The sequence below is a fragment of the Miniopterus natalensis genome, chromosome 2, assembly GCF_054644295.1.
Source record: "Miniopterus natalensis isolate mMinNat1 chromosome 2, mMinNat1.hap1, whole genome shotgun sequence".
Classification (NCBI taxonomy): Eukaryota; Metazoa; Chordata; class Mammalia; order Chiroptera; family Miniopteridae; genus Miniopterus; species Miniopterus natalensis.
In genome coordinates this window covers 150,559,212-150,583,625 of record NC_142082.1, presented here as the reverse complement: position 1 = coordinate 150,583,625, position 24,414 = coordinate 150,559,212, and the positions used below count along the sequence as shown (strand labels likewise).

At 35.4% G+C, this 24,414-nt stretch overlaps 1 protein-coding gene across 1 annotated transcript in view; it reads right to left on the bottom strand.

The window, feature by feature from the left end:
* Window positions 1-24,414, bottom strand: part of CPNE8 (copine 8) — a 181,003-nt gene that overhangs the window by 10,646 nt on the left and 145,943 nt on the right. The window contains exons 15-18 of the mRNA XM_087814729.1: window positions 21,809-21,990; window positions 15,173-15,300; window positions 5,765-5,867; window positions 4,097-4,154 (exon numbers count right to left, since the gene is read on the bottom strand). Coding sequence (XP_087670855.1) covers window positions 4,097-4,154; window positions 5,765-5,867; window positions 15,173-15,300; window positions 21,809-21,990 — 471 coding nt within the window. The remainder of the gene's footprint in view (window positions 1-4,096; window positions 4,155-5,764; window positions 5,868-15,172; window positions 15,301-21,808; window positions 21,991-24,414) is intronic.

The window sequence follows — 24,414 nt, the reverse complement described above, 5'->3', positions numbered from 1 at the left end:
ATGTGGCTCAGTGGTTAGAGCGTTGGCCTGTGCACCAAAGGGTCGCAGGTTCAAACCTGGTCAAGGTCACATAGCTGGTTGCAGGCTCAGGCCCGATCCCTGACCCCAGTCCGGGGTGCGTGCGGGAGGCAACAATTAATGTGTCTTTTTAACATAGATGTTTCTTTCTCTCTCTTTCCCTCCCTCCCTCCTTTCCACTCTCTAAAAAATCAAAGGGAAAAATATCCTGGGGTGAGAATTAACAAAATACAAACAAAGCACAAAGAGACATTTGCTCTGCCCTTATACTGACTGGATAAAGTGTGATTTTTCTGAGGTACGCTTTTTGGTTGGGTAAGAGAGAATTTCAACATCACAGAAATCAGCGGGTATTTGAGAATGCTGCGATATAATAGTTCATCTGTGATACAGTAATGTTATGCTGCAATTAAGAGCATTTTCCAGAGTTTACTAGGTTTTCAATGAGAATTCTCTAAATAATTAATTACATGAGGAATGCTAATTTGCGCTTAAAGTGTAATTTTATTACTGATAATTCATTTTGTACACACATGACATTCACTAGACTCCAGAGAGCCACTTGCAATTATAATGTTTGCCTCTTAACCCTCCAAAAAATATTGCTCAGTCAGAATACAATCCTCGCCTTTTTTTGTTTGTTATTTTCTTCAGTGCATGCATAATGCATTTGGGTTAAAAACATTGTTTTAAATTTTACTTTTCTATACATGCTCATGAACCAGTGTCTGGGCTGAAGCACTGCTAGTATACACAACAGAGAGAGCCACCGCTCAGTTTGTTTAAATATACAATATATGTCATAATTTAGTAAAATGTGTATATGACTATAATAAGGTAATTATTCAAAATAAAGAAGACCTATTTTTTTTCTTTCCTACTTATTACAAATGTTAATAAGAAGAATTCCTTATACCAAAGTATTTTCAAGAGTTAATTCCTCTTTTTGGTCTAGGTTTGTTTTCAAAATATTCATATTACTGTGAGACATAAAGGTACATTGATGGTGACATGCCAGCAAAAATTCCCCTTTATTATGTAATTAGCTAATTAAAGAAAATGACAGTTATGCGGGCAATAATGTGTTAGACTGAGATCCTATAAAGTGTCTCCCACTTTCCAGCATGTCTTTTGGGCGAAAAGGCTGTATATGTAGCAAGACTGCACTTTTGAGAGCAAGGAGAAAAGAAACAGGGTGCAGGTGGTGGGAGGGGAATGTTCACCCTTCAGGTTTTCCGATCACCTGGTCCTCAAGGAGCCTGATGTAGGCCCCTGGTCCCCACCAGCACCTCTCCTTGGAAAACAGGTGAACGAGACAGACCTGCCTGCGCTACTTTCTAGCCATGGGAAGCGGGATAAAGTTAGAGCCCCTTCCAGTTCTTCGCTTATCCTAATGTGGATGAAAGCAGGTTAGCCAGATCCTGCTTTAATTTCCTTTTTGCCTTTTAAGGATAAAGCAATCCCACCTTGAGAAATCTTTCTTCTTAATGACAGTGCTTTAGAAAGGAGTGAAAAGTCCCTTGGGCGGGTGGGTGGGGGGGGGGGTGTCCAGAAAGTTGTAAACTGTTTTTATTAAAATACAAAAATAAGAAATTTGAATACTCACTAATCTAATAGTTTATTCTTATTTTCTCAACCTTCACTGAATGGAAGGCAAAATACTACCTTTCTTGCCTAAGCAAACAATGCCCTTCTGGTTAAAAATGTGTAGATGTTGGATTTAGGTGGTTGACTGATAAAATTTGCAAGTTTTATCTCACTTTTTTCCTATATCAGTGCATATGTGTGGCATGTAAACTTCCTCTCTGGTAGACTCGAAGTGCCCAGAGGAAATTTCTTCTGCTAAGACCTCAGCAATTTGAATGTAAGCTGCAGATTTCCTATTTTAAACATGAGCATTCTGAACTTTTCTTCTCAGGCAGGGATGTGTTTTGAGAGGAAAGAGGGAAAACATCCTGCAGAGAAGCATCTCCTGTCTCCTCGTGGAAGAGCCTACTTTTCTAGCACTAGGCCTGGAAGACTTTCCGCCCTATTTAAACTTCCGTCGCGGTGAAAGCAGGACCCCAATTCCCTGCTCCCCTGTTTGCCAGAGGACAGTTCGACCCGGTTCCCAGGAGGGAATTCTGCTGGGAAGGCAACGGCCCTCCCTGCCTACAACCTTCACTCACTCTCCACAGGGAAGGAGAACGGAGTCATAGGACCCCCGACATTAGGACAAGGAGCTGACCTTGAATCTCTCTTCCTGGAGCTTCCTCAGGCTGAAGGCAGTCCCTCCCTGCGGCATGCCCCTATGTGGACGAGGCCTGGAGACAAGGGTGAGGCCATTTCATCTTGGGGGGAAGCAGTGGGAAGTCTGCCTCTGTGCACAGGTGAACCCCAAATCTCTGATTCGGCATCGCTAGGAATAAAACCTACATTCCGGTCTCTGTCTGTTTCCTGAATATCTCTTTTTCAGTTACCTCAGGAAGTCAGAGAGAGAAATGATAAATTATCATACCTCAAAACCCTGATAAATAATTCATTGGAACTAAAGAACAAAATAAATAGCTGTGTCTTCTGCACTAAAGAGAAATATGATTAGAAATATACACGAAAAAGGGTCAGTGGCTCTGTATTCAAACATCATGTGTGGGGCTCTCGATGAACAGGTGTCTAGGGTGTGCCATCTCCTAGTTCACACACCTAGGGGTGGACTTCCATGGGAGTCTAGGAGACCTGAGATGCACCCTGAAAGAGGGGTATCCTTGAGAGACAAAATCAGCTTAGTAGTTGAAGAAGAAAGCATGATCTATTATAACCTCGCAATGGGTGACGTTTGTGAATCTCGGCTAATCACTAATGAATGCAGATGATCAAGTGCACAAAGCATTAAGAAGAAAGATGTTTTAGCTTTCCTGACTCCAGAGAAGTGTGCCACATTCATGCCTGAAATATGATGCAAACAGATGCAAATATGCAGAGACAGAGAAAAATATTAGCAGAAGCAGCAGCCATCAGGCTAAATGACTTTTTGCTTTAGGAAACAGAAGATTATAATGATGAAAAGGGTGACCAGCCAAGCATGGAATCAAAGGAAGGAATTTCCAGGGTCACCAATATAATTTTACCTGAAGTTCTTTTCCTGAGAAGGACAGATCTATACTACCCTTATGGAGGGGGCACCGAGACTCAACGCAGTGATAATCACACTAAAATTAGCCACCTACCTGCCTAAATTAACTTGTAACATACCAAAGGTTGTTCCAAATATCCTAAAATTATTTTCATTTCCAAAATCCCAAACTAAAGACACTGTTACTGTGAATATAACACACCTGAACCAGGTGGATGCTATGAAGTCATATAGGTGCTGTCCAGTATGGAGTTCTCTTAAAGGAATTCACCAGATAACTAGTAACAGACTATCCTTAAAGAAGTTTGCCCAGATCACGAGTTACACAAACACCTGGCACTTAATTAGCATTTGAACAAGGCCTGAGCCCAAACAAAACTACCCAGTAAGTCAATTTAGCACAATTATATAAAGTCTCTTTAAATCTTAGATGGTCAGTTCCATTTTCATTTTGCTCTTTCATACGACAGAACTTATATATTTATAAAGCTAACATCTACCAAGTAGCCAGGGTCTGAAAATCCATTAAAGTAGCATATTATGCTGTGTTAACGTTTCTATTCACAACCTAATGGTTTATTAATTTAGTGTTCATCCTTAAAGGTTTTTAGTAAACCCAGAGAGTATTTTGCCTTGGGAACAAAAACTCAATTTATCGCTCTGTAAGTCTTAAATAAGTATTATTTTGAGGTACAAATCATCTCTACTAAAATGAAAAAATACATGTTGCATTAATCTATACTAGAGAGACAATATTCTACTCAGAAGACAATCTTTTAATTTGCTCACCTTAGTAGACTTCAGCGTGAGATATCTATATTTATGTCTAGTGTACACAGACATTCTATGCAAATCTACATGCACAATCACATTCATATATTTTAAAAAGAGTGATAGAAACTTAAGAGCATGATGAGTGAGATTAAATAAACTCCCAAGGAATACTACTGAAACTGTATTACTCACCATCAAATTCTGCTGGTCCGACACCAACTATAATTATTGACATTGGAAGTTTTGAAGCCTTTGAAGAGAATACACAATGAGTTCACAATTAAGAAACTGAGTTAAGAAAAGAATTAAGGTTTGAGAAAAAATTAATATCCAGTTTTAGTTTATATTTTTCACAGCTGTTCATTAAAGTAGTTTTGAACATACTTAAAAATAGCACAGAATAATATACTTAATTCCACTCTTATGCCTTCCCGACTCTCTACTTATGCTAATTCAGTGGGACATTCTTCAGGAATGACCAGCCTTGGATAATATAAAGAGTGAAAAGTATTGAGCTTCAGCTCTCACTTGCTACTATCAGCCCAATCTACCTCAGATAACCTTGGGTGTCCTTGGTCTCTCTTTTTTCATGCTCTCTCTCCTCTAAAAACTCTTTCAGTTGCTGAAAGGGGAAAAGGGTCCCATATTTGTGAAACAGTAGCACTCTATTCTACCTCATTCATACCCAAGTGAAGGAAAAGCAATTTGCGTAGCAAATAAGGCAATATACATGATAATTACAGAAAGTTATTATTATATGATTAATTTATGTATTAAATATCCATGAGATTGTGCGGGGCACCGAATATTTTATGGCATATTTTCTCAGTATATGTATCACTTAAATGACATCATCACTTTAAATAATTTAACGATAAAAAAGTGAGATCTAGCAACAGATAGATTCACTACTATAGCAACCACATCTTCATCTATGAAGGCCATTGAATTATAACTAATTGTTCCTCAGTGCATCATGTCCTGTTAGTTTAAATTATTAAGCCCGTATTTTAAAGTACATGCTAATGCCACTGACCAGAACATTAAGGAAATCAAGATAAATTGAACCCACGTTTCTAGTCTAAAAATAAACATATGAACCTGTACTCCTCCTCTTCATGTTTAGTTTTTCTAAGTATGTGTCTATAAAGCATTTGATTTTTTCCCTATGTGAAACTATTTTTCTCACACCAAATAGCTAATTATATTTTCTTATGCTATTAATAATTATGAGGTATGACAAACATTCATGCAACCCATTTTTACTAAATGTCTACTGTGTGCCAAACATTGACTGCTAAGCCTGGATGTAGAAAGGGGAATAAAAATAGAAATAAGTTTAATAATTATAATCTAGTAAATGTAGATTTTATAGGTTATAGCCTAATAAAGAAGACAATCAAATGATCATTAAATAAAACAATTAGGAATTATAATGAGAAAAATGGTTTTGAATCAAATCCAGCTCCTATCCAATTCTACAGAAAAAGAAATTAGCAAAGTTCTCCCATAACTGAAATGTGAATATTAAAAAATATTTTGTACAAATTTTACAATTTATACAAGTACATCAAACTAATAGAGATAAATACACTCATGCACATGAAGGTAGTGCTATTATCTTATTTATTTATTTCTTTTTGGAAATAATTTTGTTACAACTCCGTGTGGACCCTTAGCTTAGGCCTCGTGGATTAATGGTACAGATGCAACTGAGTTGCCTGGATAGGGTTAAGAATGCAACTGGCCCCAAGGGCATGGGCATTTTGTTTCACTGTGAAGTCAACTAGACCCTGGTCTCAGCCTGAGTAGCACCATGCAGTCACTTAGCCAGGCCAAGACTGAACAACTCTTACTTACGTTAACTATAGACTCCTTTGTTTGAGCCATATCTGAGATAACACCATCTGTCACAATCAGGAGCACAAAATACTGGGAGCCATCCTTTACAGAAGAAGCATATCTGAAAGGCAACAAGAAGGTTAAAAATTACCACAGAAAATAAAACAGTTTCTCTGTATGCAATGGTCACTAAATATAATTTGGAATAGTCAACAAACTCTTTAATCTCAAGAGAGTATTTAAGTATATGTTAGGGGCCTATACCATGCAAACTCTCAAATACACATTTTCCTGAAATAGCACACTGGAATAACAGCACTATTACTGCACGTTGGCACTCAGAAATGTCTGGCACCTTAGAATTTATTTACTAATAAAAGGTGAACTGGATGGGGTATGTTTAGCACAGTGGAATGGATAGAACTATTGGAAACAGACATTCTGGCTAAGCAACATATTATGTGTATGATCTTCAGGAAATTAGTTAAGCTATTTGAACTTTATTTTCTTAGTCTTAAAATTAAGATAATACACCTTTGTATTGTTAATAATTAAACTGCATGCATGCTACTCAATATATAATACAGTTCCATAAGTTAGCAATAACCATAAGTGCTTTTTGTTTTGGAACTATGCAGAGTTGATGGTTGCACTACATTGTGAATGTGTTCAATGTCATTAAATTGCATTAAATTACAGTTTTAACCATTAAAACTCTAAAATGGTTACTTTTGTGTTATGTGAATTTCATCTGAATAAAAAAAAAATGCAGCAGAAGAAAAGCTTTTTGAAACATTCGTAGTTCAAGTTCTTAACACAAATTAACGAAAGCTGGGACAAAAACACAAAAATTAGGCATGTTAGGCCATAAAAGAGAAGGGAATCTAACTTTTTTTGACAGCATGGATAGACCTGGAGAGTATAATGCTAAGTGAAATAAGCCAGTCAGAGGAAGACAAACACCATATGATTTCACTCATATGTGGAATCTAATGAACAAAACAAACTGACAAAATAGAAACAGACTCATAGATACAGAGAACAGACTGAGAGCTGTCAGAGTGGGGGGGTTACGGGGCTGGCTGAAAAAGGTGAAGGGATTAAGCAAAAAAATAAAAAAACTCATAGACACAGACAACAGTGTGGTGATTACCAGAGGGAAGGGGGTGAGGGGGAGGCAGAAGAGAGTAAAGGGGGCTAAATGGTGGTGGAAGGAAACTTGACTTGGGGTGGTGAACACAATATAATATAAAGATGATATATCATAGAATTGTACAACCAAAACCTATATAATTATATTAACCAATCGCCCCAATAAAATCAATAAAAAATGAGGTCAGTTATTCCCCCCCAAAATTAGGCATGTAATAACAACATAGCACTTAAAGAAGTTTATCAAAAGTCTCACCAAATAATACTCAGTCATTTATAGGGAAATTTTATGAATACGTTATATTTTATTATATCTTTTATTCCATTAAGTTGTGCATTCTGTGTATCTAAATTATATGCTGAACAAGGAAACTTTTATGATCTTTACTACATAAATAGATGCAAGTCCTATCTAGTAATGAGCAAGCATTATGGTAATCTTAAGAGATAGTAATCAAGAAGACTTTGGTCCATTTCTGTAAAAATCATTGAGTGAATTATAAAAAATTTGGTTCAAAAAAACTTCCTTCAATTACCAATGAGATTCCTTTACAGTCTAAAGGATCCTAAGGAAGCAAGTTTGAACAGATTGGGAACAGATCAATAGCATAATATTTTAGGGCAAAACTTATTTCTTGGAGAGCAGAATTAATTACCACATGAACAAAAAAATATTTACCACTTTGCTGTAGACTCGAGAAACTATTAATTGCTCATACTACTAATAAAATAATTTTACAGATTAATGAAGAGACTACAGCAAGTGGTCTGTTCACCCCCTGTAAAGATACAGTTGAACTGGTTCCACAACATATAGTCAAAAATACTCCCACAATATTGAACAATTGATCTTGAACATTAAAAATTTGTACTAATTTGGTGTTAACACAATCAATGGAAAACACCCAAAGCAGATATGAGCCTCTTCTATTTTACCCTTAACTTTTTTCTTAAAAAAAGAAGTAGATACTCTCCCTCAGGAATTTGTTTTTTTAATTTTTAAATACCCATTATTTTTTCAAAAGCTTTTCTTACTGACTGTGCTTCAGAAACATTGGGTTTTATATTTCATGTGATTAATGGAAGGCTATAAATAGTAGTGAGAATAGCTTCTATCAGTACGACAGTCAGGATTTTATACTTTTCTTTCTCCAGGATGCTCTTAAATGACAAATTTCTACCAGGTTCGAAAACAATTAAAAAAGTTCAGTATTATGCAGTCATAAATATGGCTTCAGATGGCTTAATGGTCTGGTTTGTTTTTTTGGTCTTTACATTTCTCTTTCAATGCTTCTGGTTAACCGTGGAGAAAGTCTCAGTTGTTAGTATGTGTCCCCCTGCCCCCCAGTTTGGGTTATAATTGGTATACAGAAAACTGCACATAATTAATGTATACAATTTGATGAGTTTGAACATGTATATACACTTGCGTTACTGTCAAAACAATCAAGATAATAAATACGTCCCTCACTCCCCAAAGTTTCTTTGTGTCCTTTGTGTGTGCTTATATATTTAGATTTAGGTGGATACATATTCGTAATTATTATAACTGCGAATTAAGCCTTTTAAAACTGTTTATTCTTTTTAATAAAAATTGTACTTATCTAAGGCGTACACCGTGATGATTTGATATACATAGTGAAACGATTATTACAGTCAAGCTAATTAACATATCCTCACATAGTTTCCATATTTTTTTTGCGATCAGTGCACCTGAAATTTACTCTCTTAGCAAATTTCCAGTTTTCAATACAGTATTATCTATAGTAATCATGCAGCACATTAGATCTCTAGACATACTTATCCTACATAAAGCAATTTTGTACCCTTTGACCAATATCTACCCATTTTCCCTCCTCCCCAGCTTGGTAACCACCGTTCTACTCTCTGCTCCTATGAGTTCAACTTTTAAAAATTCCACCTATAATTGAGATCATGCAGTTGTTTTCTTTTTGTGTCTGGCGCATTTCCTCTACCATAGCATCCTCCAGGCTCATCCATGTTGTTGCAATTGGCTGGCACTTCTTTTTTAAGGCTGAATTATATATATAAATATGTATCTTACGTAAATTGACCATTTTATTCTATAATGACCGTCTTTGTCTCCTGTGACAGTTTTTAACTTAAAATCTACTTTGTCTGATATAAATATAGATACTCCTGCCTGTCCTCTTTTGGTTGCCATTTGCATAGAATATCTTTTTTCAGCTTATGTAGGTCCTTAAATCTAAATTTAGTTTCTTTTTTGTTTTAGAATATATCTTTATTGATTTCAGAGAGAGGAAAGGAGAGGGAGAGAGAGAGAGAGAAGCTTCAGTGACGAGAGAGTCATTGATCGGCCGCCTCCTGCACGCCCCCTGCTGGGGGTCGAGCCCCCAACCCGGGCATGTGCCCTGACGGGAATCGAACCCCGATCTCCTGGATCCTAGGCCGACGCTCAGCTGCTGAGCCACGCTCAGCCGAGCTAAATTTAGTTTCTTATACACAGCATATAGTTGGGTCTTGTTTGTTTTTAACCATTCACTGACTCTGTCTTTTGACTGGGGGTTAATCCACTTATATTTTGGTTTCCATTAAAAAGTATACCAAAAAGAACAGGGGGGATATGTTCATAATACCAAGACAGTCAGTGCTAGATCCTGAAGCAGATAGCAAACTAGGAATTTCTCTGAAGTTTGTTGTTTTGTCTTAAAATTCATAGGAATTTTGTATTTTATTTTATAATAAATATGTCTTGTATTACTATTTTTCAACTTTGGGGAAATTAATGCTGAAGAAAGATGCATGAGTTTATTGTGTTCTCACTTCTGCTAAGATACACTGCTTTGAAAATAAGATACATTTTACATAAGAACTATTCAATCCATTTTTATCTTTATTACCATCAGCACCATAAATTATTTTAAACTATTCCTTGTTTTTATGGCATTTGTTCTACACATTCTCATATTGTTGCCCTTCGCAAGCAATCTAAAATTCAAACAAAATCTTATTTTGTACTAAAAGTATTGTGTTTATAAAAAAAATAATTAAAATGCTATAGAAATGTAGAAATAGAAAGCAAAAGCTGATCACATCCCAGTCTTCAAAAAGGTAACCCTGATATTCAGACTTGCAGATTCAAATTATATTTTAAACTATTAAAGAAGCTTATTTCGTAAAGGAACTTAATGATTAATCCTTTTGTAAATTGCATAATTGAAACTCTTACTGAGAGCCTGCTGTCTTTTTTCAAATGTAGGATAGCTATAGTTTTTATTTTAATATTATTATGACAAATCTGAGGGAGAAGTCAACTTCATCAGGATTTTAGAATTCAAACACATTTCTTTGGACTCTGTCAAGTAAGTTTCTGGGATTGTTTTTATAAACTCATAAATGGTTGGCTCAGATTTGTGAAATATTCTTTCAGCTCATAACTAGTTCACAGGAATAGAGGGGGCAATAAAACAAGGTAAGAAACTGACTAAGAAATATTTTATTTAAATAGCTTAATTTTGACATACACAATGAATTAAATCTTAATATGAAATAAAGGGATGCATTTCAATAGTTCGATACAAAGTAACAACATGACTTTTTATGTCGCTACGTTGCACCCAAACTATTTTTGGCGGTATAAGGAAGTGACCGGCTGCATCCACGTGATTAGTAGTTTTGTTGCGCTTTCTTTTGAACGTCTTTACCTCTGTATGAGAGAAAAAGATTCAAGCACGCAAGGCACCATAACACGGTAATTTGGAATCAGATTATTTTGTTGGAATTTTAGTTCCACCACAGATGGCCACTCTACATATCTACTTTGTCATCAGGAAAATAGGAATAACAACACTATTGCCCCCTTTTACAGTTGTTTAGATTAAAAGAAATAAACCACATTGTAGCACTGAGCATATTGCCTGAGACAGATTTGGGGCTCAATAATGACTGTCATTTTGATTTTATTATTATTGATGAACAGATGAAAGAGATAAAACAGACCACATTCTTTAGATTAATTTTTAAAATAGTAATGAAAATTCCAAAATATACAAATGTTATCTCCTAAAAAATAAAAATAAATTTTAGCTGATTATCAGGATCCTTGATCTTTCTCAATATCAATAAATAAATAAATAAATAAATAAATAAATAAATAAATAAATAAATAAATAAATCTAGCCAATAGTTAAAAATTGATAGATCCTTTGTAAAAACTGGAATGTGACAGCCTCAAAAATGTAGCTGGTTATGCAGAGAAAACAAATAACAGTTAGGAAACAATGAATATTATTTAAGTCAAGTGAAAAAAATAGTGATATTTTCATGATAGATTGAAAAAAGAATTGATATTGGTTTATTAGTTATTTTTTAATATTATTTTTTAATAACTAATAAACTGGTCAAATATACCAATAAAATGGTTTTTGAATAATTTAAAATTATTGAGGTAGAATTCTAGATAAAAATTAAACCTTTGAAAAAAATGACCCGAATAAGAATGTAAACATGGCAATTGCCATATCCAAAAGGAAACAGATTAATCAAGGGATGAATAAATCTCTATTTTCTCAAACCACATATCTATGAACACATGATTTCCTTCACATTTTCTTCCTACCATTATTAATTAATGAGGTTTAAACACAGTGTTACAGACATTAGGTATATTATTAAGTTCATATATGAAACGATCGAAAAGTATTTCTCTGATTTTATATTTGGTTTCAACATAATGGTAGTACTCTTTTTTCTTTTTTTTTTTTTTTGGTAGATGTGATAGTTAGTCTTATGTGTCAAGTTGGCTAGGCTGTAATATCCAATTATTTAGCCAAACATTAATCAAGGTATTGCTGTGAAGATATTTTATAGATGTAGTTAACATCTACAATTAAATGACTTTAAGTAAATAAAATTACCCTTGCTAATGCGGTGGGTCCCACTAAATCAGTTGAAGGCCTCAACAACAAAAGGAATTCTGACACAAGACTGCGGCAATATCTAATCCTGCCTGAGTTTCCAGCCTACCAGCTTTCCCCACAAATTTCTGACTTGCCAGCACTTACCACTGCATAAACCAATTCTTTAAAATAAATCTCACTACCTATATATCCTATTGGTTCCATTTCTCCTGAGAACCCTGACTGATATAGTAGGTACCAATCCAATTACATTTCCCACAGCTCATTAAGACTGACTAAGCATTATCATTAATAGTTTCTTTAGTTTCCTAATTATAACCTTATTAAATATACTCATTAGATATGGCATACAAAACATTCAGTTAAACACATAGATGTGGAGTTCTGGGTGTAGGCAAAGTGTGGTGAGATTAAATCACAATTCCTCCCTTCAGGTTTGAAAAGCTCTGTATGCAACAAGAGAGCAGGATGGAACTAGTGAGAGCCGTGGCAGGCAAACGTGGAATGACACCACTGACCAGGACAGCGACTCTAAACTCGAAGCGCAGCCCACGCGGGAGAACGCGGAGAGCACTGGGGTTGGGTGGCAGTTTGATCTTAAAAGTTCCTGAATACCAAACAAAAGCATTTGAACTTAGTTTTGTGACAGGCATCAATGGATATGAGTAGCATGTTTTTTTTACATTATTTGAAATGCTGTTCCAGACAACTCTATGAAATGAGGAGTAGAAAGGCAAGAAATTAGAGGTAGGGGTTTGGAAATAGTTTCACAATTTGATGCCTTGGGTCTTGACTAGTTCACAATATTATCTCATTAATATTATCTCAAAAGTCAATAGTCTTATGACATAGATTTTAGTTCTAAAAATAAGCATATGATTAAAATTATTATTTTAAAAAAATAATAAGTAAGCATTCATCAAAATGCTTATAGGAAACTATTATAAATAACTAAGCTTTACCAATAAACATCCTTTTTTAAAGGGAAAAAAAAATCAAGCAAGTAAGTAAGGATATGCATTTGCTTTTGACTTTAGAGAAAATAATTTTTAATGATAAATATCTTCACATACTTACCTCCATATGCTGGCAAAGTGAAGTGCTGTTGAAATGCATTTACTAGTGACAAAATGCACACGGAATTTTACACAGGGGTCATACACACTCTAACCATGGCGCTACTCTTGATTTAGAAACAAATAGTAACTTGCCTTTTAGTTGATAAAACTTTTTGGATGATAAATCTGGACCAGACAGAAACTATGTCTTAATAAAAGCTTAAAAATAAAATTAAACAAAACTATCAAAGATGAAAGAAAGGAAAAGACATTTCTTATACAGAAGGCATAACAAGAAATAGATACATGCAACTTCTAACTGTACTGGAAGGGAAGAGATGATTCCCCAAAAGCCTTATCTTTGTGTTTCTTATTTTCTCTTATTAAAAAATAGCAATAAAGAATTATTAGATCACAGATTATTTTCTTTCCTTTTTAAAGATTTTTAAATTGATTTTTACAGAGAGAAAGAGAGGAAGGAAGAGGGAGAGAGAGAGACATCGATCCGTTGCCTCCTACACGCCCTGACCAGGGTTGAGCCTACAACCTGGGCATGTGCCCTGACTGGGAATCGAACCAGCAATTCGATTCCTAGGATGCAGCCCAACCAACTGAGCCACACTGGCCAGGGCAATCACGGATTCTTTTCAAAGAGGCTGAAACCGTTAGCTGGCAACTACACCTATAATTGAGAATTTTAAAAGTGCTGGACCAAACATAAAAAATGGTAATGTGGAGCCTGTAGTTTTAAATGGTATATAGAAATGCACCTAGACATTTTTACATCTAAAAGCTTAGCTTTTGTAGTAGAGATATGCAGGGACAAAAAAACAAAACAAACTTAATTGGTAAGCACGGATGAGAAGCATCTATAACAACTAGCATGAGTTCAGACAAAATAAGGCCTATTATTTTTTCTCTTATTTTTGTATATAAAACAGTAATCTGTATGGTAGTTTGTGATAGAAAGAGTAAAAGTCAACTAGAATTTATCTTGCATTACTGTTATTTTGATTCTGCTTTACTGGACAGCCATAAAAAACACCAGGAGAACAGAGTACAGATAACACTGCTAATACAAAGCTAATACAATAAGCTAAGATGTGTTTTTCAAATTACAGGTAATAACCTATTAGTGGACTTTGAAATCAGTTTTGTGGGCAAAGACCTGCATCATAAAAAAAATGACACCACGGAAATAAGAAAATATGAGGTAAGGATAAGTATTATTTCATAATATTTTTTATGTTGTATGTTGAGATGTAAAATTTATAACTTAGTACAGATTGTGGATAAAAAGGTTCAAAAAACCTAAGTTAAAGAGTCGCACTCAGAGAACGGTCATCGCTGTATCACTGTCACACTGAGGTGGAGTTCCAAAGCAGAGGTCCACTGGGGTTAGCCCTGGGTGCAGGGTTATTTAGCATCTTCTCTATGTCCCAGATAATGAAGAACAGAACACATTTAAGTTGCTTATGATGTCCAATAGGAACATGGTAAAGTACCAGAACCTTCAAACAGAGAACTGAGGTTTCACATTGCCTTTGTGCACGGATAAACTGATCCAAATGCAGTAAGTTTTCAAGTGCTGGCTACATATCAGAAAGAATACAAAAGCTATAATTTTTTGATCATCTAAAAATTAGGCAAGGTTTCATAAGATTTGCAACTGGGTCAAGCCAAACTTGTAAGTATTTCAAAAGTGGTGTCTAATTTATTTATGCACTAATGAAAAAATGATTAATGTATGTAGGATTTTACATGTTCCCAGAACATGTACTTGGAATCATAAGCAATTATATTCTGATCTCAATACTATATATTATACACGAGTAGAGAGCTCTGGGAATTTAGAACATTAACTCTTATATTAATTTCAGGGAGGTAAAAATGATGTGCCCTATAGATCACTGAAAGGAATAGTGATCTTCATGGAATTCAGTTCCTTATTGCTTCTACGCTCCTATGGAATGTGATATTAGATTGAATAATTTACACAGTTGAGATCATGATTAATCTTGTTATTGCTCTCATGAATGCCTTTTCTAAGAAAAGAAATTTTCTTTGGTTGAACAAATGCAGGTCCTAACATAATCCAGTGTATGTTTCTTCACTTGAGATTTTGATGTAAAGTTTTTGGGTAAAGTATCATCAAAGTTCATTGAGACTTTCTCCTGTATTTCAACATTTACCTTGCTTTTTTGGAGGTAAATTAGAAAAAAAAACTTTCACCTGCGAGGCCATACTGACAATAATGTGATGATTTCACTGTGGTCTGGTACGCTAGAAGAAATACCTGGTGTACTTCTGCTTACCTTGCTACGTGATTAATTACAGGAGCAAAGTTGGTTGGCCCATACAGCTGCACAGACTTCAGGCTCCTATAATAAGCCTCCATCACGCCCTCAATGCCATCACAGTAGGGGTTTTGAGGGTTCCCATTCTGTACAACACCACAAGCAAAAGACAGTAAAAAATTAACAGTGTCTGTAAAGATCAACTGGAAAAAGAGAATAATAAACATTGATACTCATAAAGAATTTTTGGAAGAATACCCATTTATATATTTATATCTGCAAAAATTAAGTGGTCAATAGTAGATTACAATGTATTATGTAGATGGTGATAGAATGTGCACAATAATTAAAAATTGATACTTTTCAACACAATGGCAGGAGGAGAGTCTAAATAATCTTGAGAAGCTGAATATCACATTCTGTAATGAATAATGTCTTAATTTTACACAGGTCTGTGTACATGTGGGGATGAATATAGAAAAATCCTATAAAAAATAAAATAAAATATTGGATAGTTAAGTTAACTCTGAGTGGTTATATAACTGGGGACTTTTTATTTCACTCTTTAAATAACTCTATATTTTCCAAGTTGCATGCAGTTATATATTAAAATTAGGAAAGAAATGCCATCTGGTCAGTTTCCCCTTATAGTAAGAAAAATGTAAGATATCTGCCACTGCACATCTTCAGGCCACACTTGACAACTCCAACTGGGCAAGGAGTCAGAAGGAATGTAATTTGGTGTCAGAAATATCAAGACAAGGTAAAATGAAAAGAATCAAAGAAACATATCCATGCTGTTCCAGGGCGATGGAGCTTGCCACCATGGAGCTATTCCGAAAGAGAGCATCCACAAGGGCAGCTTTAAACCTGGGGGCCTGGTCTAGCTTTTTCATACATTGAATGCTCTGTTATTATTAGGTTTAATTCTCCTGGTCCAGATTCCACAGATAACACAAAGAAGGCAGTGCATTAGCTATCTATTTCTATATAACAAATTATTCCAAAAGTTAGTGGCTTAAAACAAGCATTTATTATCTCACACATTTTCGGGGTGTCAGGAATCCAAGAGCAGCTTAGCTAGGTGGTTCTTGCTAAGAATCTCCCATGAGTTTGCAGCAAGAAGCACACCTGGGCATCTGAAAGGTTGGCCACAGCTGGAGGATCTGCTTCCAAGAAGGCTCATTTATAGGGCTGCTGAGGGGAGGCCAGCAAGGACTCTAGGGCTGCTTGAGTGTTCTCACAACATGGCAGCTAACTTCCCCAGAATGAACAATCCAACCGAAAGAGCAAGGAAGAAGTCCCAATCCCTTTATAAGCGTCTCATATGCTGCGTACCATTACTTCTACTTTAATCTATTTGCTAGAAATGAGTCACTAAGTATAGTTCATATTCAAAGGAAGGGGAATTCGGCTCCACTTCTGGAAGGGTGGGAAGAGATATAAATAAAATTTGTGGATATATTTTAAAACACTAAGGACAGTAATGATATTTAAACATAGCAGTAATTTTAGCATGCATGGTTTTGTCGGAACAATCAGAAGTAACTGCTAATTTATAACTAAAATTTGTTGACTTCTGTATACTAAGCTTTACATGAAAATATTTACATACATTATATAGTTTTTTATAACAACCCTAAAAATGTAGATAAAATAGTGTCATTTTTTCCACTTTACAGATGAGGAAACTAAGGCACTGAGAGCCTAAATAATGAGCCCCAAAGTCACACAACGTATGTGAAAGAGCCAATATTTGAACCCACGCAGTCTAACTCCAGGACCCATTCTCTTCACCACCTCTACACAACCATGTGATGAAATCCTAAGCATGCTGAAATACTGGGGATCTTAAGAGACTAAGATTATCAATCATCAATTTTGCCACCTGTGAGAGAAAAAATTATACCCATATTTTCCTTTTAATTTTGCTTTTTTTCTTCAAACTTTTTATTAACTAAACCTCCTGTAAATTTTAAAAAACATAAAACTAATCAAAGAACTCTTTATATTATAAAATTGGTTGCAGCAGATTGAAATTAAAATGTAAAAGTTTAATATTTAGCACAAAGCAGTTGATGGTGGTTTTGATGTTAATCTGAGCTGACCTACTTAACCTTCCTTTAAGTAAAATCTTACAGTGTTCTTTTCCCTTGATGAGGTATGAAGCTAATTAAATTTAAACTCATTCATTTTGGGCATTAAAATGTATTATATATTTTCCTTGAGGGAACAATTATAAACAAGAATAATTCTGATCTTTACAAACCAGGGTGATTCTGAGCTTTTTGTCTAACATTTGAGTGGGGGTTTATATTTCTATAAAACTATATATTTCCTCTATTCCTCTGGAATTGGAATTACAAGGTCACCATTTTTCTCATCATTTCAGTTTTCTTAGTGGAGAGATAATCATTGGATGTTCTCTTCATCACTATGGAATATCTGCAGCACTGACTTCTGTATTAGTTCTAATTCTATAATAAATTACCCTAAGATTTCCACACATGCCTTGGATGATAATACTTTATTATGTACAATTATACATTCTTTTAAATATGTGCCTTGCATTACATCAGGGTTATTTTAAATAACTTATGACTATTCAAATGAGATTTTCCTCTTAATGACAACATTGTAATGAGTTATTAAATGATTTTTAAAGTCTTTTTAAAAACTCATTTCTTAAAATAATTATGTTGGGAATTAGTTCTTGCTTGTTAAAACAAATTAAAATAATCTTATATGTGGATCCAGCACAAAAACACAGGCCATTTTTCAAAGTAAGAGCATTCAATTTTGTCTTAATAAATGAAGACAACAATGGATGCTCTATTTCATACTTCCTTTTTAATTAACAACTTTCCCATTTATAAAATAATGAATGTCAATTTGTAGAGCACATAGAAATTTACAGAACAGAATTCAAAATGAGCAATCATCCCACTGTGCAGATTTAAGTGGGGAGGGTTGCCCAGCTCTCACCCACTTGGCTCCCTAAAAGATTGTAACTGGGGAGTTAGATTCAGTTCTGGGCAAGCAGCCTATAGTCTCTATTGTTACCTATAGCCTATCATACTTTCCAGCAGGGCTAATACACTGACAAAATGCTCTCAGGAGCTGCTGCTTTACCCTTTGAAATGTTAACTGTCGCTGCCCTGGGATTGCTCACTGTGGGGAGAAGCTGGGAGAATTCTCCCTTTTATTCAATAAACAAACATCTACTGAACTGCTAGTTTATGCAAACAGTGGTAAAGACCCTTGATAATTAAACTGTTATGTCTAGTTGAAAGAAAAGGCATACGCATAGATATTAAATTGCAGAGATACCTATAAATGCCAAAATAAGTGAAAAGCATTCAAGTTCTTTCAGATATTTGGTAGGAGAGCATGCTTGGACACATTTGGCATTTCTGTGTTGACCAATGCAAAGACCCTCTGGGAAGGATCACTGGCCACACGCCTATTAGAAATACTTCCTCTAAGGCCCTGCACTATTGTATTTGCAGTTACAGCTCCATAAGGAGTCATCAAGAATCACGAAGAGATGAGAGCGATGACTGGTCGTTTTCAACCAAAAGTGCTTAGCCTGGTGATACCAGGACATTTTCCCTTTCTTTTCACATTTCCTTTTCTTATCCAACTACATTCATTCTTGTACATATTTCACGTGGAAAGCCTGGGTTTACCTGAGATCTTTTTGATTCGGCAAAGCTCAATTTCAGCATTTGAGCCAACCCCAAACTCACCAAATAGGAAGCATTTAAGTTTTTAAAAGGCCTCGCTTGCCACTTGAAAGGTTATTTGAACTTAGTGCTGCTGAAAAGATTAATGGTTGCAAAGATGCATCACAATTCTTACCATGGAAACCTGAGAGTTTGTGGACATTAGGTGATACGTGAAGTGCTGGACTGACAGGGGACTGAAGTTTTTGTATTTGTATTTTGGGCACTTATAGAATATATACTGCAGTTATTTATGACGAGGTTAATACAGAATACATTAGCACAAATCAAGACAAGTGCTCACTGAAAGCTTATTTAAGCCCTGTGCAGTTTACTTTTCCAAGAAAATAAAAGTGCTTTGAAAAAAATTAAAGTGATAAAACAATTAAGTAATATTAAAATTGAAGCATTACCATCATCATCACCACCACTGTTTTCATCATTCATTTGGAAGTCTATTTTTCCTAAATTTAAAGGGGTAGGACTCTATCCTATAAATATTTGAATTGGGTTGAAAGACGAGTTCAAGATACAAATAAGGAAAAAAGGCTTCCTGAGCAGTAGTTATTTGCATAGCTTTGGTTACAAAGAATAAATGTAGAGGTAATAAAAGCAAAAGGAAGAGAGGATTAGAGGGAGAGAGAAAGGAAGAAAATCTTACACAAGGGTGAGAGGACACTCATGGAAGGAAAATTAATAAACCTCATTTAGTTTAACATAATTATTCCTTTTCTTAGGCTTAAAATAGCTCGTGACCTTTTTCCTGAGGCACTTAAGACTTAGGATCACATGAGTGATTTTCATGGTCTTATAAGTTTCTGGGAAGTTTTAATTCTCCCAGAAACAAAATCCTAACAGACAGTCATTTTTATATGACATTGGGAGTATGGCACGTAGGCTATTTTGTGCAAGAAAGAATTAAACCCTACAGCAACCTTTTCTGAAACTGTGTGGGTGATGGAACAGAAAAGCAAAGATAAGTACAGCAATACAAATATTAAAATATTGTTCTTAAAATATATATTTAAGAAAATGAAACATCACTTCAAAGCTTCAGAAATATATATATGTATATATATGTGTGTGTGTGTATAAATATGTGATGGTGTTAATAAAGCACATTTCTGAGCATAGTATTACAGGTATTTTATAAATACCTGTGGCTTAGTAGTGGTTAAGAGGATGGATTCTAAAATAAGGCTGATTTGGGTTCAAGTCCTGTCCGTAGAACCCTGGTTAAAGCCCCCAGCCTCAAAGCTGAGTTATATAACTCTTGAGTACATTCTTTTTACCATATTTGGTATGAGTGGTGCTTGCTAGAGTGGCGTAACGTGACAGCTATATATACCTATCACACAGAAGTTTCATGAAGGTTAAATAAGAAAACGAATATAAAGCACTTAGATTCATACTCAGTAATTACTTAGTAAAGGTAGTATTATTTTTGTGTATTTTTCTTGCAGAACTTCAAAAATCCCTGTCATGTCCATGTATTGCTTTTGTAATAAGAATCAAAACAACAAAGACCTACAAAAATATGGGTGACGGGAGAATTTATCTACCTGCTACAACAGGCAGTGTAGGCTAGGGGTATAGATACCTTTATTGGAAAACCTAAATTTTTTCCAAAACAACAGCTCATCATCTTATACTGATTTCTTCATTATTTATCAGAAAGTGCAGGTGAGCGTAAAGCTGGCAGGGCCGATCAGCTTTATCTGGGGGAGTCTATTTTGAAGGTAGGCTGGAGCACACTGCTCATCTGCAGTCACACAAATGAAAGTAGATCTATGCAAATGAAACATTAACGAGGGAAATATTTTCATTCCAATCAGATCTACTCCAGTATATTTAAATCTTAATTAATTATAGCCATAAGTGCTGCTTCACATTTGAAAAAATTAATTCCAGCCATGACTAGTCCTTTAAATTTGAAATGCCATTTCAGAAGAGGCTATTTACAAGATTTATAAATCAGATGCATTTTAGAAAGATTAAAAATAGTCCCACATTCTTTGATCTGCCTCCTATTGAGAATGAAAAGTTACTTTTTCTACCTTGAAACTGGGCTGGTCTTAGTGACTTGCTTGACCAAGAGGATGTGGCAGAAGGAAAGTTCTGGGACTTCCAAAGCTGTGGTAAAAAGAGCCCTGCAGCCTCTGCCCCAGCCTTTCAGCAACTCTGAAGAAGCTAGTTGTCATGTAAGACATCTGACTACCATGAGACCACCGTACTGAGGAAGCCACGACAACCGCATGGAGAGGCTGTGTGCAGGGAGACGGGAAGATGTCCAGGCAAGCCAGCTATCTCAGCCATCCCAGCTCAGGCATCAGACACGAGCAAGGCAACCATCGTAGGGAGCCTGCTGTCCCCAGGGGACAGGACACGGAGAGCAGAGGAATCCAACTGACAGCCAGAATCAAGGATATGGCTCCACCTGAACAATTCCAGCCATCTCAAGCCATTCAGGCCATCCCAGGGGAGGTCCCAAATGTTGCAAAATAAATAAATAAATTAAATAAATAAATAATAAATAAATAAATAAATAAATAAATAATAAATGAAACAGTGAAGCATCCCCCATTGTATTCTCCTTGAATTCTTGACCCTCAAGTTATGAACATAAGAGAATGGTACTGGTTTACATCTCAGACTTCTAGGGAGTTTTGCTATGCAGCAATAGAAAACCACAATAGACCCCCTATTTATAAATCAGATGCACTTTAGGTAGATTTATTGCTAATCTATTTAACTGTCTTAGTTTCCATTAATACCACACTCCTAAATCAATCATTTAGCAAAATTAGGCAGAATCTATAGACACCAAAGCCTTCTACATCATTGACTAAAGCAGAAGTAGTGAACCAATAGTCAAAAATCCAACACATTACTGTTTTCAAAATATCCAGTCCTTGTGATATATTCTTACCAAAGCAAACTCGTGAGATATCCTTCCATCTGGAGGCAGCTTTGCACCAAAACCTAGAGCTGGGAACATTTTATCACTGTCATAATCTTGAACGATTTCTCCCACTGCTTTCAGTGCCATCCCATAGGCGTTCAGTTGGTAAGGATTCATGTAGTGGAGAGAAGTAGGCTGGGCAGGGTTGCCTGATGACAGAAAAATATTGCAAACATGAGTGATCAGGCTAAAGATGCAATTTTTTGGACATTTTTCTTCATATCTATTTCAGAATGAAATATTTTAAAATTATGTTTTTCTGCGTACACCCATAGTGTGTCAAATAGTTTTTTTGGGGGGGATGGATATTAACACAGAAATATTTATTACATTTGATCACACATGTAGAAAATTTCCCAAAGATAGGCCAAAGTATATGCAGATTTTTTTCAGAAATTATTCTTCATTGTCAATGCCACAGGCTATTCTTAAAATTTAGTTCTAGAGTATAAAAGTATTTTTGTTAATTTTATTTTATTGCAATATTTATTTTAAAAAAATCATATGCCTTTGGCTTGAATTCTTATGTCTATAATCCAAGGACCTAACTGAATTAATGGGCTTGAATAATTAGGCGGTCTTCCTAAAGTTATATCACAAAAATAAACTGAATATTTGAGAAGTATCCCAACTTATTACTTAAAAAAAAAGAGAGAGCATAGTGATTTTTAAATTTAAGCTAATTAAATATCTAGATCTGAAAAAATTCAGAGTTTCTAACTAGACATTAAGATAGGAGGCAGGAGGCCCAAAGTTGAGTCTTGCCATTTGCAGGACAGTATCTATAAAATGCCTGCAATAAATCTACCATAGTGTTTACTGGAAGGACAAGATGAGCTTATGTGTGTAGAAGTGATTAAAAACAATAAAGCACCCTAGAAATGTAAGGTTTAATTACTACTGTTAATAACATCTGGGTAATCCAGACGTTATTCTGAATGTCCAATGTCTTATACTATGTAGGATGTTGCATTTGAATAGAGATGAATTTGAGAGAAAGTAATATATGTTCTGCCACTTAAACACACTGAGATTCATATTGAATTGCCCTCATTACCACCACTCAGAAGCCTGAAAGTCCATTAAGTTTCGTAAGTGAAAATGGAAAAGTTAAATGCAACTCATGATAACACATAAAGCTCAATTCCACTTTAAGACCTTGCCTGAAGAAGGAAACCCTCGGGGCACAGTTTTTTCTGATAAGGAAAAATAATTATAATAAGCACTTGAGATCCAGAGAGATACAACATCAAGGAGAGATCTTCCCTTGGTTCATAATGCATATAATCATAGCAAGGACATTTTTAGTCTAAAAATAATTTATTGTGTAAATGCATTTGTATTTCCAAAAGGGTTACAAGCATTGAAGGGCTGGTTCCACATGACAAAATTTCTAAAAAAGTGTCCTTTGGTCAAGATGGCCTTAACATTCTCCTCAGTTTGACTAAACTTTAGACAGGTTTCTCCTGACTATAAGCCACAAGCTCTCTTTTCTTAGAGCATTTACTTGAGATAACTTGCAATTGTAAATTCTCTGTCCTTTGAGGTCTAAGGCTCCTACAACTCGGGAATGTCTTTCTCAAGGACCCAGGAGCCAGCCCTTTGAAATGTCATCATAAGAAAGATACCACCCCTACCACCTATAGTCTCTGTGGGATGGTCGGAGCCTAACTTTAATAACTACTAGTTAGCAAATACAGATGGCAAAATCACAGAGACCACCTCCCCCTAGTGTCTCCGAGTACTTTTCTACTAGTTCACCACAGCACTTAAATTCCCTCCCCTCTTTTGTTTTCGAGGAGTTGATTCAACATCTCTCTTCTGCTGCAATGGTTTTGATCCCTGTCGCAATAGTTCTGAACAGAGTCTTCTTCGCTTGTTGAATTAGTCTGGTACAATTTTTCTTTGACATTTTCTTCTAAAGTAGGAATTTTGCCACTTAGTCAAAAGCCCACTGGAGTCACAGATAAACAATACCACTCCTTGGCTAAGTGGTTATTTAACCACAACTCGCAAATATAAGTGTTGGTACCCAACGGTTGCAATATGGCAACTAATTCAATTTCACTAAGAAAACCATAACTTAAAATAAAAATACCACTAATACCCCAGCACATCTAGATATCTTAGCCTATCATACACATTAGCCTGATCCTACCTATTTAAAGATGTTGCCTAACCCTTTCCAGCAACTTCACCCAAACCAGTCTTTACACTTGACCACTAGTGATATCTTCCTTACTATTACGACCTCTCAAGTTACCACTCTGTGCTGAAATTCACTTTATTTTCCTCCAGCTTATGTCTCACATCGCACCAGACTACCTTCCTTGTTTCTTCCAGCACTTACTGTCCTCTCCTACTCTTATGGCTTTTGTATTCTGCACCACAAAATATGGCTATTTGCCAAACTGAGTGTCAATTCCTTGAAGTTGGGACCATGCTTGTACCACTTCTGAATCTGCAACAATGCATATGAAGAATGAATTTATAGTACGCTGATAACATTAATAACAATAGTAAGTATAATAGTATGGAATCTAACATGTATTGAACACCTTAATTCATATCTC